The sequence below is a fragment of the Xiphophorus hellerii genome, chromosome 5 (assembly GCF_003331165.1).
Source record: "Xiphophorus hellerii strain 12219 chromosome 5, Xiphophorus_hellerii-4.1, whole genome shotgun sequence".
Lineage (NCBI taxonomy): Eukaryota > Metazoa > Chordata > Actinopteri > Cyprinodontiformes > Poeciliidae > Xiphophorus > Xiphophorus hellerii.
Genome location: NC_045676.1, coordinates 20225307 through 20241715, shown reverse-complemented (window position 1 = coordinate 20241715; position 16409 = coordinate 20225307). Strand labels below are relative to the sequence as shown.

At 38.4% G+C, this 16409-nt stretch overlaps 1 protein-coding gene across 2 annotated transcripts in view; it reads left to right on the top strand.

Moving 5' to 3' along the window:
• grk4 (G protein-coupled receptor kinase 4) overlaps window positions 1-15057 on the top strand; it is a 57151-nt gene extending 42094 nt beyond the window's left edge. The window contains exons 9-16 of one of the 2 annotated variants that reach the window (XM_032562310.1): window positions 5465-5655; window positions 6404-6441; window positions 6847-6936; window positions 7135-7343; window positions 8804-8941; window positions 10046-10183; window positions 10356-10487; window positions 11508-15057. In XM_032562310.1, coding sequence (XP_032418201.1) covers window positions 5465-5655; window positions 6404-6441; window positions 6847-6936; window positions 7135-7343; window positions 8804-8941; window positions 10046-10183; window positions 10356-10487; window positions 11508-11564 — 993 coding nt within the window. In that variant the 3' untranslated portion in view covers window positions 11565-15057. Of the gene's footprint in view, window positions 1-5464; window positions 5656-6403; window positions 6442-6846; window positions 6937-7134; window positions 7344-8803; window positions 8942-10045; window positions 10184-10355; window positions 10534-11507 lie in introns of both variants that reach the window. The other variant, XM_032562311.1, reaches the window with a different exon arrangement.
• The last annotated feature ends 1352 nt before the right edge of the window (window positions 15058-16409 follow it).

Genomic DNA, 16409 nt, shown 5'->3' with positions numbered 1-16409 from the left:
AAGCTTCTGCAGTGTCACAAGATTTATTTCCATCCAGTGTTGCATTAATCTTTCACCAAGATCTTGTATTGATGATGGGAGAGTCTGACCACTGCGCAAAGCCTTCTCCAGCACATCCCAAAGATTCTCAATGGGGTTAAGGTCTGGACTCTGTGGTGGCCAATCCATGTGTGAAAAAGATGTCTCATGCTCTCTGAACCACTCTTTCACAATGTGAGCCCGATAAATCCTGGCATTGTCATCTTGGAATATGCCTGTTCCATTTGGGAAGACAAAATCCATTGATGGAATAACCTGGTCATTCAGTATATTCAGGTTGTCAGCTGACCTCATTCTTTGGGCACACAATGTTGCTGAACCTAGACCTGACCAACTGCAGCAACCCCAGATCATAGCACTGCCCCCACAGGCTTGTACAGTAGGCACTAGGCATGATGGGTGCATCACTTCACCTGCCTCTCTTCTTACCCTGATGTGGCCATCACTCTGGAACAGGGTAAATCTGGACTCATCAGACCACATGACCCTCTTCCATTCCTCCAGAGTCCAATCTTTATGCTCCCTAGCAAACTGAAGCCTTTTTTTCTGGTTAGCCTTACTGATTAGAGGTTTTCTTAGGGCTACACAGCTGTTCAATCCCAACCCCTTGAGTTCCCTTCGCATTGTGCGTGTGGAAATGCTTTTGCGTTCACAATTAAACATACTCCTGAGTTCTGCTGTTTTTCTTCGATTTGATTTGACCAAACGTTTAAGTAATCGCCGATCACGATCATTCAGGATTTTTTTCCGACCACATTTCTTCCTGGAAGACGATGGTTCCCCACCATCCTTCCAGTTTTTAATGATGCGTTGGACAGTTCTTAACCCAATTCTAGTAGTTTCTACAATCTCCTTAGATGTTTTCTCTGCTTGATGCATGCCAATGATTTGACCCTTCTTAAACAGACTAATGTCTTTTCCACGACCACAGGATGTGTCTTTTGCCATGGTTGTTTAAGAAATGAGGAGTTACTCATTGCATCAGCTGGGGTTAAATAACTTGTTGCCATCTGAAAGATAATCGCCTATGCAGTGCTTATCCAATAGGAGGCTTGTACCTATTTGCTTAGTTAAATCCAGGTGGCGACTTTTTTTTTGGCCAGGCAGTGTATATTCTCAGTATCTGACATGAAGTGAGTCGGTTAGGATTAATAAAATTATTTCTATTTGCTAAATGCCAGAATAATGACTCCATTCTTTAGATTTATATTTTATTTCCATTTGTTCATTTGTTCAAACAATTCAATGCAAGCATAAACAGCATGTCCTGCCATCATTCTGCCCAGGAAAGGCCCAGAGATAAACCTGTCTTTGTTTGTATAAACCCCATAAAAACATCCAGACATCTTGGACTAGATTTAGCCAGAATCTTCCCGACAGCGTCGTTGTCAATCGTGAAACGAGACCTGTACCGGTTTGGGCTGAAAGACCACTCAGCGAGGAAGAAGCCATTGCTCCAAAAACAACAAAGAAAGCCAGATTACAGTTTACAAATGCACACAGGGACAAAAACCTTCAGTTTTGGAGCTATGTCCGATGGTCTGATGAAACTAAAGTTGAACCGTGGGACATTGTTTTTCTTGATTGGAAGAATAATGGAGAGGCTTACAAACCAGAGAACATCATTCCAACTGTAAAGCACAGTGTTGGCAGCATCATGATGTGTGGACAGAACATTTCACAAAATAGATGGCCTCATGATGAAGGAACATTTTCTCAGCTAGGAAGTTGAAGCTTAGGCATAAAACAAACAGTTTTCATAAGCATACTACCAAGTTATTAACAAAGTAGCCTTAAGGACAATAGAACCAATATTTTAGAGGAGCCATCACAAAGTCCTGACGTCAGGCATTTAGAAAAATCTGGTCAGAGCTGAAGAAGTTTGTGTCTGTGAGAGAGAGGGTAGACTGCAAGCCTAAGTTCATAGAGCTATCAAATAATTAAGGGATGTGTTTGAAATAATAAAACTTCTCTTTCTTTTATTCTGGCTTTTAGTAGATGCAGACAACTTCAGTAATCTTAACTGACCTAAAAACAGAAAAGTTGTATTTTGATTAAATGTCAAAGAGAGAAGTGATGGTCCTCTTCTCATACAATGTGTGCAAATATTTGGTCTCAGCTGCATACTTTTTGTGGGGAGAAAAATCAAATGAAGTCCAGTTTCTGAATGCTCTCTTTTCTCTTGCTGTTTATAAGCTCTAGCTAATGCACAAGTTGTTTTTTTTTTACCAGTGTCAGCCTTTTACTTGTTCTTTCCCAATGAAACAATCAAAAAAGAAATGGAAATACCTAGATTTATATAGTTACCCTGCTGTATGTCGATATCAGCTCTCAAGCTCAGCTGCACAACCAGGAATGTGTGTTTCTCTTTCCATTTGCTCCAGGTGTTTACACAAACATACATCACTGCAGAAGAAGAACGTGTACTTTTGCTACGATTTACTTCTGTTAAATAAATCAATGAATGTTGGAAGTTTGACGTTTTTATAATTCTTTTAAATCTCAGACGAGATGGATGAACAGACCATTCTGAGATAATAATAGAGCAAAAATGTAGTCCAATATTGATCTTTATCAATATATCTATATTGATAAAGATAACTAATAAATTAGCTTGTTCAACTAACATTGGACATAAAAATCACATTAAAAACAAAAACATTGAATTAGAAGACATGCAGCATTGCTTATCAAAGGGCGATGCTGCATGTCCTGCAGAAGTCATGTTCACAATAGCCTAAGCAATAGCTGGCTGTGTGTGTGTGTGTGTGGTTATTGACATCATTGCTGTGGATTACATAATGTTGTGTTGAATTGTGTCTGTGTTGAAATGTGGTCTTATGACTCGGACTGCTAGATGGCCTTTTTCAGATTTATTCTCAATAATGATCACATATTATTTTGGTGTAAAGATTTGCACTTCAGTAGGACTGTAGTGGAACAAAGATGGGAGCTTTGACATTTGCAACAGCTTCACTCCTAGACACAAAATCTTACCAAATATTTTTGGTCTAGTTTCTTGTGCAGATATCTTAGTTTTGTCTTACAAGTAGCTTTTCAGCAAGATATAGTTCCACTGGCAGATTACACCAACAAGTAGTTTTTCTTCAATATTGAATTATTGACTTAAAACAAACTCCTATTTGTTGCTGAAACACTACTTGTAAATTAGTTTTGTCTTATTGTGAGTGTACTAAAATATTTTCACTACAAACTAGACCAAAAATATTTGGTAAGATTTTGTGCCTTTACAATGTTGGAGTCCTTTTTTCACAACAATCCTACAAGAATTGCGATTGAAAAAGGATTCTGATACGGATTTAGATTGCTGTGGAAATCATTTTGACCGTCCCCTGTGGAAACGCGTACAGACTGTCGCAGAACGATGGTATTGATGTTTCGCTCGGTAGCGCTGTGCCTCGAAGCCTCTTCGTTCTCTCCACTTGTAGCCAACGGCTGTGTCGAGGTTGTGCAGGGTGTTGGATTAGTCGATTTCTGATGCAGCGTGAGTTATGTTGTGCGCCCTTGATTTGAGTGAGTCATGATAGAGGCATGCTCACCCCTACACACACACACACACACACACAGAGGCTGAAGTGGGTATGTTGCCGAACCTCAGACTTGCAGCTCCAGTCACCTGGGATTGGCACATGTTTTTTTTTGTTTTTTTTATTACACGTGTGTGTGTGTGTATATGTGTGTGTTGGTTCTGGGTGCTGCAGGCAGAACTGATGACTCTTGATGTGCCTCTCTACCTACAAGAGCAGTACAGTTGCCTGGAAACGCTGACCAAACAGCAGCAGCGAGGAGAAGAGTCAAGTGCTCTCTCCAAGTCCTCGTTCCTCTCTCTCAGTATTGTTTTTTACCTTTTTGTGATTGGTGCATACTATTAGTCAATGCATACCATTAGCCTGCTGCATGTTTTACACAATGAGCCGCCCGTGTGCTTTCAGTGTGGGAGGATACATGGGAATTTGAGCCACAGGGGTGATTCTGCTCTGATGTCTGTAGCAGGGGAAGTGAGGTAGCGCTACTGCACTGTGGTGCAGTTTGTTTCCCATCTTTTTGACTTGTGCTTTACTCTAATATCTCTATCAGTGTTGATGCAAGCACAAAATAGACAGCAGTATAAAGGAAAATAGCAGTAGTAAGAGTTTTGCTTAGATTTAATTGGTAAAAATATTTTTTATACTTGTGGATTTCAAAGGTGGTTCAATAAATACTGCAGATATAGATTTTTTTTTTTAAAAAATATGTAATTTGATTAATTTTTATTTATTTAAAAATGTTTTACTTTCAGGCTGCAAGGTAGAGTAGTTGATAGCATTGTTGCCTTGTGTTTGAAACTCAAATAGGTGTAGATGATGAATGGATGAATTTTGTTCATTTTGTCTAGCTTTAATTCTTCATTTTTTTTGTTCAAATCCTTATCAGAATCCTTTAGTCAAAATTGGAAAATGCGAATGGAATAAAAACGACAATTGGCGGTGAAAAATCAAAATCAGATTAGAAAGTCTCAGGTTTTCGGGGCATTTAATGTTTTTATAGTGAAATTACACTACATCCTTGTGGTGGGCATTTATTGTATCGCTTATTATTTATCGTGAAAAATTTCTTATCACAGTAAGTATTTGTGATTTATTGTTGCTTTGATAAATTTCTATTAATCATGTCAAATACAAAACAAAACTGACAGTATTGTCAGAAATTTTGTTTTTACTATTTGTCCCAGAAGAGCATCAATAAATTTGAATAAATAAATAAAAAAAGTTTCTTTTTTCGAATGGGTATGTTTCTCAAAAGTAGTATTTGTGTTTGTGAATGCTGAGCCATGCAGTCACAGCCGTACAGTTGCCTAAAAGAGTAGTGATAATTTATTTTTTATCTGTATTTTTATTGTTGTCACAACTGTACCATAAAATATCACAATAAAATTCTATATGCTGGTTGTTTGTTGCTCACTTGGCCCATAGGACCATTTTCCTTCCCTCCTTGTATTTTCTCTCTCTACATGCTCCATAGCAGATGGGATCCCTCCTGATGGCAGCAACATTTTACACAACTGCACATGCACACACTGTACCCTGTGTGTCACTGACCCACAGCAGGGAAGTGAGGAGAAGGGGGGAGGCTTGTGGGAAAGAAGGAAAAAGGAGAGTGATTGATGATGGAAGGAGAGCAGCAAGATGGATTTTCCATCTCTGGGATACATCTTCTTTGGGTTTCACGTTGTGTATATTCCTGACAATCCATTTGGGATAATTGATGAATATTTGGGGAGCATTAAACAATTCTGATATTAGAGTTGTACCCCATCCTCTCATTTCTCTCTCTTTATCCAACTCCTCCCACCCGGTCTCTGATCCAGGTTCACTACCGCTTCCGTAAATTTCTTTCTTTTTTTTCTTTTCCCTCCCTCCTCCAGGTTAGTTTAGCTTATGCCTATGAGACCAAGGACGCGCTGTGCCTGGTCTTGACCTTAATGAATGGTGGTGACTTAAAGTTCCACGTCTACAACATGGGAAACTCTGGCTTTGACGAGCAAAGGGCCCTTTTCTACGCTGCTGAGATCTGCTGTGGCCTTGAGGATCTGCACCGTGAGAGGATAGTCTACAGGTGACGCTTTACTTACTGGAGGTTTTCGGGGATATTCTGAGGACGCAATCTGTTGTTTCAGAGAAACTGTTTCTGAAGGACAATTTGATTTATGTACAGATTCTTGGAAGGCATAATACATCTGCCAAAATCAGTGCAAAATGGGAACATAAACACAGGTGCTCGTAGAAGAAAAAGATGCTGCTAAATCTCCAGGCCACAAGCAGCTATAACCGCAAAAACATGTTCATTGATCTCTGCGTGTGTCAGAGGAAACAGCTGGCTCTGTGGTTTCAGTTCGCACTGCTTTAGTTCAGGTTTTGGGGTCATTTTCAGATCTCTGGTTTGACCAGGTTTTGAAATTGAATTATTTTCTGCTCAGCCCAGTCAGGCTGAAAATTGGTGTAATTTATGTGTGTTTTTCTAAAGATCTAACTATTGTATGTTAGGCTGGATTATAAGCAAAGTCTTATTTCTTTTTTATTTTAATATTGGCATATTGGATTGAGAGAAGGTTTAAGGAAAATATTTCTATTTAACTTGTAAAATAAATGTAATTTCAGAAAAAAAGTTGAGACATCACCTTGCATGCTCTGCATTAAATGTCAAATTTCCCAACATCTTAATTTGCTCCTCTGGTAAAGATCAAAACTGCATTTGAGAGCATTTATTCTTCACTTATGACGTTATGCTCTTACTCTTCTAAAATATTGTTTTTTGAGACCAGCTCTAATTTCAGAAGCATCTCCTAACTTGTTGTTTGTTGCAGAGATTTGAAGCCTGAAAACATCCTTCTGGATGACCGTGGTATGTCGCCTTTTTTAGTTTTTACTACATCGATTTTTGGCTCAAAATGTGCTTCTTGTCCTTCATTTTTCATTTCAGAAATTTGGTCTACAATGTCCAAATCAAACAAGCTGCACTGTATCTGCCTGTTTTCATTGGCTGCAGAGGCACTGTTTTAAGTTTGCCTAACTCTCTCCTTACACTCCTTCTTGCATTAACATTAATTTGCCCACATCCATCTTGAAGTAAAAGAATACCCCACCTTTCTTTCGGCCGGTTTTTCCCTGAAATTATTTCATGCTTCAGTGTAACTCAAGCACATCCCCAGCTGTGTGTATTTCTGCAGATGTTACTTACAGGCGTCTGTTAAGTTAAATTACTGGTATTCAGAACATTTCTGGTAAACAATCTTTTGCTTTTGCTCAGGGCACATTCGGATCTCCGACTTGGGTCTCGCTGTTCAGATCCCTGAAGGGGAGACGATACGAGGGAGAGTGGGCACAGTTGGATACATGGGTAAGAACTTCAACATGTTGGTCCATCAGCTCCTTTCTTCCCATTTTGACTCTTTCTGTATACACTTTGTTATTTGATCTTTACTTAACCAGAAAATAACTCATAAAGATTAAGAAGATGTAGTCTCGGTCCTCTTTCCTGCTGCTGTCGAACCGCTTCACGTCACAGTCCACCCGCTGCTTCTCGTCCACTCCGCAGCTCCTGAGGTGATCCAGAACGAAAGCTACACCTTCAGCCCGGACTGGTGGGGTCTGGGCTGTCTGATCTTCGAGATGATCCAGGGCCAGTCGCCTTTCCGGAAACGCAAGGAGCGAGTCAAGCGGGAGGAGGTGGACAGACGGGTGCGTGAGGACCAGGAGGAGTACTCTGATAAGTTCTCAGAGGATGCGAAGGACATCTGCAGGCAGGTGAGGAGAAAGAGACTGAAGGGACAAATATCTCTCTGTGAGATTAGGACAACGGTAAAGAACCTCTATAACCCAAAGAAACTTTGCAGCCTTAGCTAACAATAAATAGATTTTTCTTGAGCTGTAAAACGTGCATCTTCTACATAAGTCTGTCATAGAAAAGTGTCTTCAGTCAGAGGCTTCTTCAAACGCACTGTAATACAGACCGCTACAGGAGGTCTTTCCTGCCCACATCCATCACCATCCAGAGTAACTCTTTGAAGAATCTTGAATTAATGAGTCACAGCAACATTTAATTTCCCTTTGGAATCAATAAAGTATTTTTCAATTGAATTGAATGAAGCTAAGAAGGAAGGTAACTTATGTTTTCTAAATCTTTTATGAAAAAATAAAATTGTGTTTTCTGTTTAGGATTTAGAGCAAAGAAAAGCAAATTTTTGTAATTTCTGTGTCCATCGAAGAGGAAAATAAGTAAAGCAAATCATTCTGAACAAAAACTGATTTCTCGTGCCATTACTGTCATTTGATTGTGGAGGTTTTATGCAGATATTTAATTGGGACGTAGAAAAGTGAATTTTCTAACCTAAAGAATTTGTTAATTCTATTTTATATAAAAATATTGTTCATTTATATATCATATGGACTGTAGTAGAGATCCACAGGCTGCTGCAAACTCTCTGAACGCATCATAGAGACAGAAATCAAGAAAATGTATATAAATTACACATTCTCATTTATAACAGTACTGACCATTTGTAATTATTTAAAATAATTATTTTGTCTAACAAACTGTTACCTACTGTCACCATTTCCCCTAGTGTTTCATATGGTTGTATTATTTCCCCTAGTTACAAATTTGAAGAGTGAGCCACTGAGTGTGTGTGTTTCTGAGAGCAGGGGCACTGGGACATTATTTTTTTTAAACTTAGTGGAATATTTTGACCCAGAGTTCAGCATTTTTAAAGTCTCCCCAGTGAGAAGAGGAGTCAGGGAGACTCAGGGAAGAAGGGGCTCTGGGTAGAAGGTAAATATGGAAGAGGAGAGAGCGCAGCAGGAGAGGGAGGGCCGTGGGTCTCTGGGACGCCAGAGAGGCGGCGACTTCTACCGCCAGAAATAGATGAATGAGCCGAGTGGATGACAAGATTTAAAATCTGCTAGTAAACTTTGTGTTATTTACGCAAAAGATATAAAAAGAAAGGCAAGCTTGGTTTTATTAGTATTAACTACTCTCTCTCGCTGCATTAGCACTTTGCAGCAGGGGTTTGTGTTTTTAATATTTATCTCTCATAAAAGTCTTTGAGAAAAGCGAAAAATTTAATTTCTCGAACCGTTTCTTTGTTGCCCTCGTCCGTAACAGGAAACCTACTAGCCAACGCGTCATTTGCCTGCCTCTCTTCAGTCGGACCTTTTGAAGGTTCAGATGTTTAAATCTGTCTTTCCTTCCTCCTGCTGGGTTTCAGCTCCTGGCCAAGGACCCCAAGGAGAGGCTCGGCTGTCGGGGTTGCGGGGCCACTGAGGTCAAGCAGCACCCCATCTTCAGAAACATCAACTTCAAACGGCTGGAGGCCAACATGCTGGACCCTCCCTTCATACCAGATGTAAGAGAGATGGACACACACACACCCCCACATGCGCGCACACACGGCAGTTTGAGGCGCAGTCCGTCCGTATGCAGGAAATGCCATTGTCAGAAGGAAATGAGTTTATCATGGCAGCCAGTGGCTGTGGTGGAACCAATGTGTGATTGTAGTTTAATTTCAGCTCAACAGCTCAGTTTATATGAGATAAACTGGACCAGTAGTTTTTTTTCAGTTATGAACGTTAGATCATTTGAGAGACTTTGTTGGTAGTCAAATCATAATCATTCACATCGTCTTTGATTTGTTTTTGTTTTTTATGATCAAATGAAAAAATGTGACATGTCTTTGTATATAGCCTCTCTGAAGTGATGCTTTGTAGAACCATTTTCTGTGTGTGCAAGATTTAGAGCTGCAAGGAATGATTATTTTGATAATTAGCCACATAATTGAATAAAAAAGTAGCACATTCTGCTGATTTTTTAAATTTAACCACTTAAGCGTATTTGATACAATATCTAATGAACACTTGATCATATGCAGCTAAAAACATACAAAATAAATACTTTAATAAACTCTTTCTGCTTCACTTAACATCAATGTTGTACAGCTGATCTGTTGATTATTTTTTCAATTTAAAAATGGATATGAAAAGGTGTTTAATAAGAAAATTTTACAGAATTTGAAACTATGGCAGTGTAAAGGTTCTGGGTAGAAAATATTTACAAAGGTTTTTCATCTAAAATGCTTAATGTATATATTCTTTGCACGGTTTGACATAATCACACTTTGGAGAGTGTTTATCAGCATATGGACTTTTTTGATTATTCAGTGACTAAATTAGTTGACGATTATGTGGATAATTGATTGATCATGATTAATGTGATTAATTGTTGAACCTCCATCCAGTTCAAATTTCACATCCTTACGCTTGTTAGTCTCCCATGGATTTAAGCAAACTGCAAAGAGCACTTCTTATTGCTTTCCTTCAACAATTTTTCTAATGACTCAAGCTACTGTAAGATTTAAAAGACTTTTTACAGATTTCGCATCACTTGTTCATTGTTCTTCCAGTTGTTAACCCCCCCCTCCATTTGTTTTGCTCCTTTCTGTCCCCCCTCTCAGCCTCGAGCTGTGTACTGTAAAGACGTCCTGGACATCGAGCAGTTCTCCACTGTCAAAGGCGTGAACCTTGACCCCACAGATGACGACTTCTACTCAAAGTTTGTCACAGGCAGTGTCTCCATCCCGTGGCAGAACGAGGTACTGCAGCCTGAAATGACGTCATCCTTGAAATCCCACAGCAATGACCTCACACAGGAATGTCTGATAGCTACCGAATAGAAAAAAGTCTGTTTCCTGAGTGCTTGGTTGCCTTGTAGTAGAAGTAAGGTATTTAAAAATATAATGTGGGATTTGTTGATTTTGCTCTCAGATGATTGAGATGGAGTGCTTCAAAGAAATCAACATCTATGAGACCGACGGGATGCTGTGCCCAGACCTGGACATGAACCGGCCCAACCCTCCACCGAAGCGGGGCTTCTTCTACCGCCTGTTCAGAAGAGAGGCAAGTGCTAGCGCTCCGGCGACTGTCCGAGGGGGTGGGGGCTAAGGTACTTCCTGCTTTCCTGGCTTTCCTTTTTTGTTGTCCATTCCGCAGGCCTTGTCCAAACTCAGAAAGGACATTACTTCACATGGAATCTGAAAGTTTTATTAATGCACCTTTGTGAGTTTGTTGGAATAAGGTCTGTCTCTTGTCTTTGTCCTTTTTCTGGGGTTGACCGATTCACTACTTTTTATGTCCTCTCTGGTATTCACTGTAAAACTGACATTTCATCTAGGAAGGCAGAACAGGAAACATTGCTTTAGAAAAAATTAATTTCAGTGCTTATCTGTGCTATGTGGTCATACTCCAGGAGCAGCTTCACTTTTTGTCACATTTAAACTACAAACTTCATGTTACTATGTGATTCTTCTCCTTTTTTTTATAAAGTGAAAGGATCGTTTTTGTCTTTATGTATTTATTTATTTTCATATAAAAGCCACCATTTAGCCACCTTTCATGATTCACCTAAATATTCTATTGTATTTTCCCTTCACGTCACAATTATTTACTACTTTTTGTTGGTGCATTACATAAACTCTAAATGAAAACACTGAAGTTTTTGGTTGTGACATAAAAGATTAAAAAGTTGATGGTATAAGAAGAATTTTGCAAAACAAGCTTTAGTTTCTCCTGCTTTTCCAAACCAGTGGATCATCTCCTACTACTTTCATTTTTTTTTTTACCTTGAAATATGTGAAATATTTTTGTCTTTTGCATGAATTGTCTTTAAAATATTATTAGCTCAAGTTTGATGATTTTTTTTCATTTAAATCTTTTCAGACTATTTCTTTTCCTTCTTAATGATGCTGCAAAATCCCTGCTAAACTTTCTCACTCCATGTTTTTTGGAGCTTGTGGAAACATTTCTTCATTAAAAAAAAATGTCACATTTTCTTAAATATGTGTTCAAATTTAGTGATGAAACTTGTTAGTCAATTTGCATGGTTGTTTGTCTGTTTTTTTTTTTTTTTACTGTTCCCAGGTCTGTCTGAAGAGCGGTTACAGTGACGACGAGACAGAAGAGCCCTCACGACTTTAAACCACTCCGTCCCTCCGCCGCAGAGCTTCACCACAATCTCCAACCGAGCGCGAGAATCTTAGGAACTCAGTGAATGTCGACCTGTATTTATGAGCTGTATTAAAAGTGTATTATAGCTAAAGAAAAAAGTATGACTTTAAAGATTTTGTACATTTGTACTTGAATTTATGTCTAGATGTATATTTTCACTAAAGGTTGTATTGTACAAAAAGCCATAAAAGTACCACTTGAATGCATACATTACCTTAATTTCTTTTGATTTTGTTTTTTTTATTATTATTATTTGGAATGAGTATGAATAATGTTCATTAGGCAGTTTCTTTCAAGAAGCACATTTTAGTTTCATTAGTCTTTTATTTTTCACAATGTAGCATCAGGCCTTTTTTTTTTTTCCATTTTTTTTTATATGTGCCGTGTTTGTCCTTAACTTGATCTTTGTTAGCACATTAGCTCCACTTTATACCAAACTAACTTTTAGTCGCTAAACGCCTGAAATCGTAGGCAGATCTCAAATTAGACCCAAGGGATGCAGTTGGAACTTAATCCAGGTTTTCATCACTATTAGAGCTGTGATGCTTGAACTTTTCCCGGGAGTGGAATAGCTGCAGCAGTGAGTCTTTTTAAACCATGCCTACAATCCGTATGACCGGATAGGATGAACTAGATGTGTGTGTCCGGGGACTAGTTTGCGGCGCGTGTTCCAAGTCATTTTAAGATCACATGTATTTATTTTTGGGAATCTGTGCAGCAGCTCAGTATTAATAAAACACAGCGCAAACACTGAAATCCACAATTAATGCTGGAATTTCAAATAAATCTTCCCTAAGCTCCAGCAGGTTCAAATCGTAAAATTTGTGATGCCCAACTGTTTCCAACGAGAACACACCTGCTAGTTGCATATCTGTTACAATTTTTGCTCAAGCTGATTATTTTATAGTGATTTATGCTTTCCCCCCTTTTAATTCAGTACTGCGCTTTCACGTGCTGTTTTGTTGTTAGGCTGAAGCAAAGTAGAAACATTTTTCCTTGAAAGCTAAATAATTCGCTACCCTTGTTTTTGGAATACAGGGAAAAACAATTTGTTCTGCTGATAAGAGTTGCATTTAGAGCTCAAAGAACGATTTTGAATAAAAGTAACTTTGATAAGTCATCGCTTTTTGTGTTAGAGCGCAATACTTCAAAAAGAATTCACCACCTTCAGACTCAGTAAATCTCTGCATACATTCTTCCCTCAATCGCATGAAGTCTGCTAGTGAAATATCCTGAAAAACGTTTCCATATTATGATTTTTCCACTTTTAAACTTTTGGTGAGAAGCTTTTGAGATGTTGTGCGGTGTCATTTTTCCTTCAGTTAAATTTTGGTCTTATGTCTTCAGACTCTATTCTCCCAATATTTCACTGGCTTATCCAAATGTTCAACAACAAAACTTTAGGCTAGCTTAAATGTGCTTTTTCTTCTGTGGCGTAATGCGTGCTACCAAGTTACATTAATTATTGTTTTATTAGAAAAACAGTACCTGCCCATTCCAGGTCTTTTGGAAACGCTCTGTAAGTGGGCCTTGACTCTCGGACCACTTTCTGGTTATTCCTTTGACTCCGCTGTCTGAAATCTCGTGGAATGCGCCTGGTCGTGACTAGTTTATAGTAAAAATGCGTTGTTTCCACTACCGGGAAAAAAAAAGTAGATGTATTGAGTACTTATTTACTACAATTGCGATGAGCAGGTTTAAAGATGATTTTTCTACATTTCTCTCTTACTGTTGAAGAAGCGTTTTTCCTCGTAAACCATCAAAAAATTTCTTCCCGGTACTTTTTCTTTTATGTTCATTTCTAGATTTTGCTGTAGAAGCAGATGCCGTTTAGCCCCGCCCCATCACATTTTAATGCTGTGAATACCCCCCACTTCAGCATGATGGCTGCACATTTGTGTATATTTCACCGTTCGATGACGCAGCTTTGCTCCACTTTGTGAATTAGACTTCATTAGCTCTACTTTTGTACAGTTCAGCAACTTTAAAGAGAAATTCAATTCACATGAAAGCAGTCTGTAATTATTCATTGCAGTTTTTAAAAATATTTGAACTTGAACATCTCCCAGATACATTCAGACTTTGAGGCTGCATACGTTTGATGAGGTGTGCATTGAGTTCCCAGTCTATTAAACCGATGTGCTCTGAAATTTTTCTTTTGTCCAGAAATCACATCTAGTAGTTTCTCATTTATTTGATTCTTGAATTTGTCTTTGTTGTCCTTTTAAAAAGAAATCTATAATTTGCTTTGCTCTCAGGCAGACTTTGAAGCTGGTTTCATTCATGTAGATTTTAGCCTCAAAGCAAACTTGTAAATTCTGTATTTCTAACATGTAACTAAAAATCCAAGGTGAAAACTTAACTGCGTCCATCACCCATGCCTGTATCTTTGTTTGTAAGGTATTTCATATCAATCCACATAGGAGTGAAGATGTTCTATCAGATCCATTGCACTGTATATGTTTTGACAATGACTTTGAGAAGTGTCTTTTAACTGTTCAGACAATGATACCAAAAGCAACCTTCTCCAGATTAAAACATTTTCCTTTTCAAGAAGAATTTACTCAAGAAAAAACCAACAGCCTTTATTAAATGTGCCAATTACCAATTTAGTTTCTGACATCCTGCCTTCATATATTTTTTTTACCTCATTTACTTCCCATCCACTGAAATTTCTTCATATACATATAGAAAAGAAAAAACGTAAAAACTTAAATCAGCTCAACTGTTTTGAATGTCCGCACTAAGTGCATTGTAATGCCTGTTTTAAAAAAACAAAACAAAACAAAAAGACATGTTTTATTACTCAAGCATGTATCAATTTGTAATACTTCAGGATCCTTGTGTATGTAAGTGATGACCTTCTTGTGCCAACATGTGTCGCTGGTTATCGGAGGACGACTTTGTGAATGGCCGGGAGTGACCAGCGGAGCTGGCCTGTTGGATAACAAATGTTCCTGGTTTGTTCCTGCCTTTCTGTCGGAGCGTTGATGGCGAGTCAAAACTGGGATGAGGCTCGCCAGCAAGCACCTACAAAGTGGAATATCACTTGAATTAGTTTATAGGTAATGCACCTGTACAAATTCAGATCTTCTGCAGTTTTATTTCTGTAGTAGGGGAAAAAGGAAACGTGGAATATTTACAGCAAAAGGAGGATGAACAAATGGATTTTTGGTATTCAAACAGGGAGTTGATTTTTTTTTTTTTTTTTCCTGTTCAGTCTGTACAGTCATGTTATTCAACCACTGCAGTCATTGTTAATTCTTGTACAAGTTATATCACTGGTTGTTGTACCATATCTGACATTTGTAATTATGAAATAATACACTGCCATTTGTATTAAAAGAGGTGTCTTAACTTGTTTTTCTTCTGTTGACTTGTTTGTGAATGAAAGGCGGAGGTGAAGTGAAACTTTCTTTACAGTTTCTGCTCACTGTAAATTAAAGTTAATTTGTTCCTGTCAGCTGATTGTCTTTACAGTTTTCTTTATTTTCTCCCAGAGATGAACTTTTCACCTGTGGCACTATGTTAATTAATCAGCTGATGTTGGAAAGATTACTCCTTCATCTGACTGGAGGTGTTGCAGAGAAATAAGACCAACGGATTCACCGTATGTCTTTTTAACCAGTTAATCGAATAAGTTATGCAGCATGTTAATGTAATTAAACTCTCATTATTCTGTATTTGTTCAGCTGAGGAGACAACACTGCCACCTGCAGGAACATAAGCTTTTATTACAGCAGTTAGTGTGAAAATATTACTCTGAAGGCAGAGGCTGTTAAATAGTGGTAAAGTTAGGCATTTGGTATGAAAATTAGCTGCATTAGGCATGATTCTGACATCTGGATGGCAACAAAATCCTTCCAATACGATTCTTGGCATGTGTGGTATATGAACACACTGGTAAACTGCACCCGCTCTGTTTTCTGGTGGCTGCAGTTTACAATGTCTGGTAAACTGCAGCCGGTTTAGACAATATTCTATTAGGGGTTCACTACACCATCCAGGACAACACTCTTAAGAATGCCAATCCAAAATGAAATAGCTGGGATTTCTAGTTTTGAAATAAATTATTACAACCTAGTATTCTACAACCACAAGCAGTCCAAACGTACCTGACATTATAAGAGGTCAAATTTATAGTCATAATTATGCCAGAATAGTTGATGTCCATACACACACAAAAAATTCTGATTTATGCTAAGGCACATCTGCCTGTATAATTTTGAGTCCGGGTGGTTTCGGGGGGAAAAAAAGTCACAATAAACTTAACCTTGTGCACTTATTTCTTGTTAAAGTCCTTCAAAGTTGTTTTTAGAATTACACTGGTAAAAGTGATAAGCGGTAAACTTCTGATCACTGTGTGCATTAAGTATAACTACAGTCATTGTAAGCCTATAAAACTTTAATAAGTTGACAGTAAAACTCAGGTTTATAGGCCAAGGTGTACGATTTAAACAGAGAGGAAATAGATAAGAGGGCTGTACAAAAAGCCATTTTTGATCCGCGTGACAGGCGAAAGGAGTGTCAGTCTAATCTAAAATCTAATCTTATGCTCTAAACAATGATCTCAGGTATTTGTTAAGCGCTGCCTTCAAAAAAGCGAGAAAAGAAACTGCATGTGACTATCAGAAAAATCACAGTTGACAGTTTAATATCCTATCTAGGGTTTTGCGAAACAGCCTCCTGATTTCAACGGTCCCATGACAGCAACAATAACATGAGGCAGAAAAACGCAGCAGTTCATTGGCTCTCTGACAAATCAGCCAAAAGAAAGCCGCACACTGATTGGCCACTGAGTTTTACGTCCCTCCC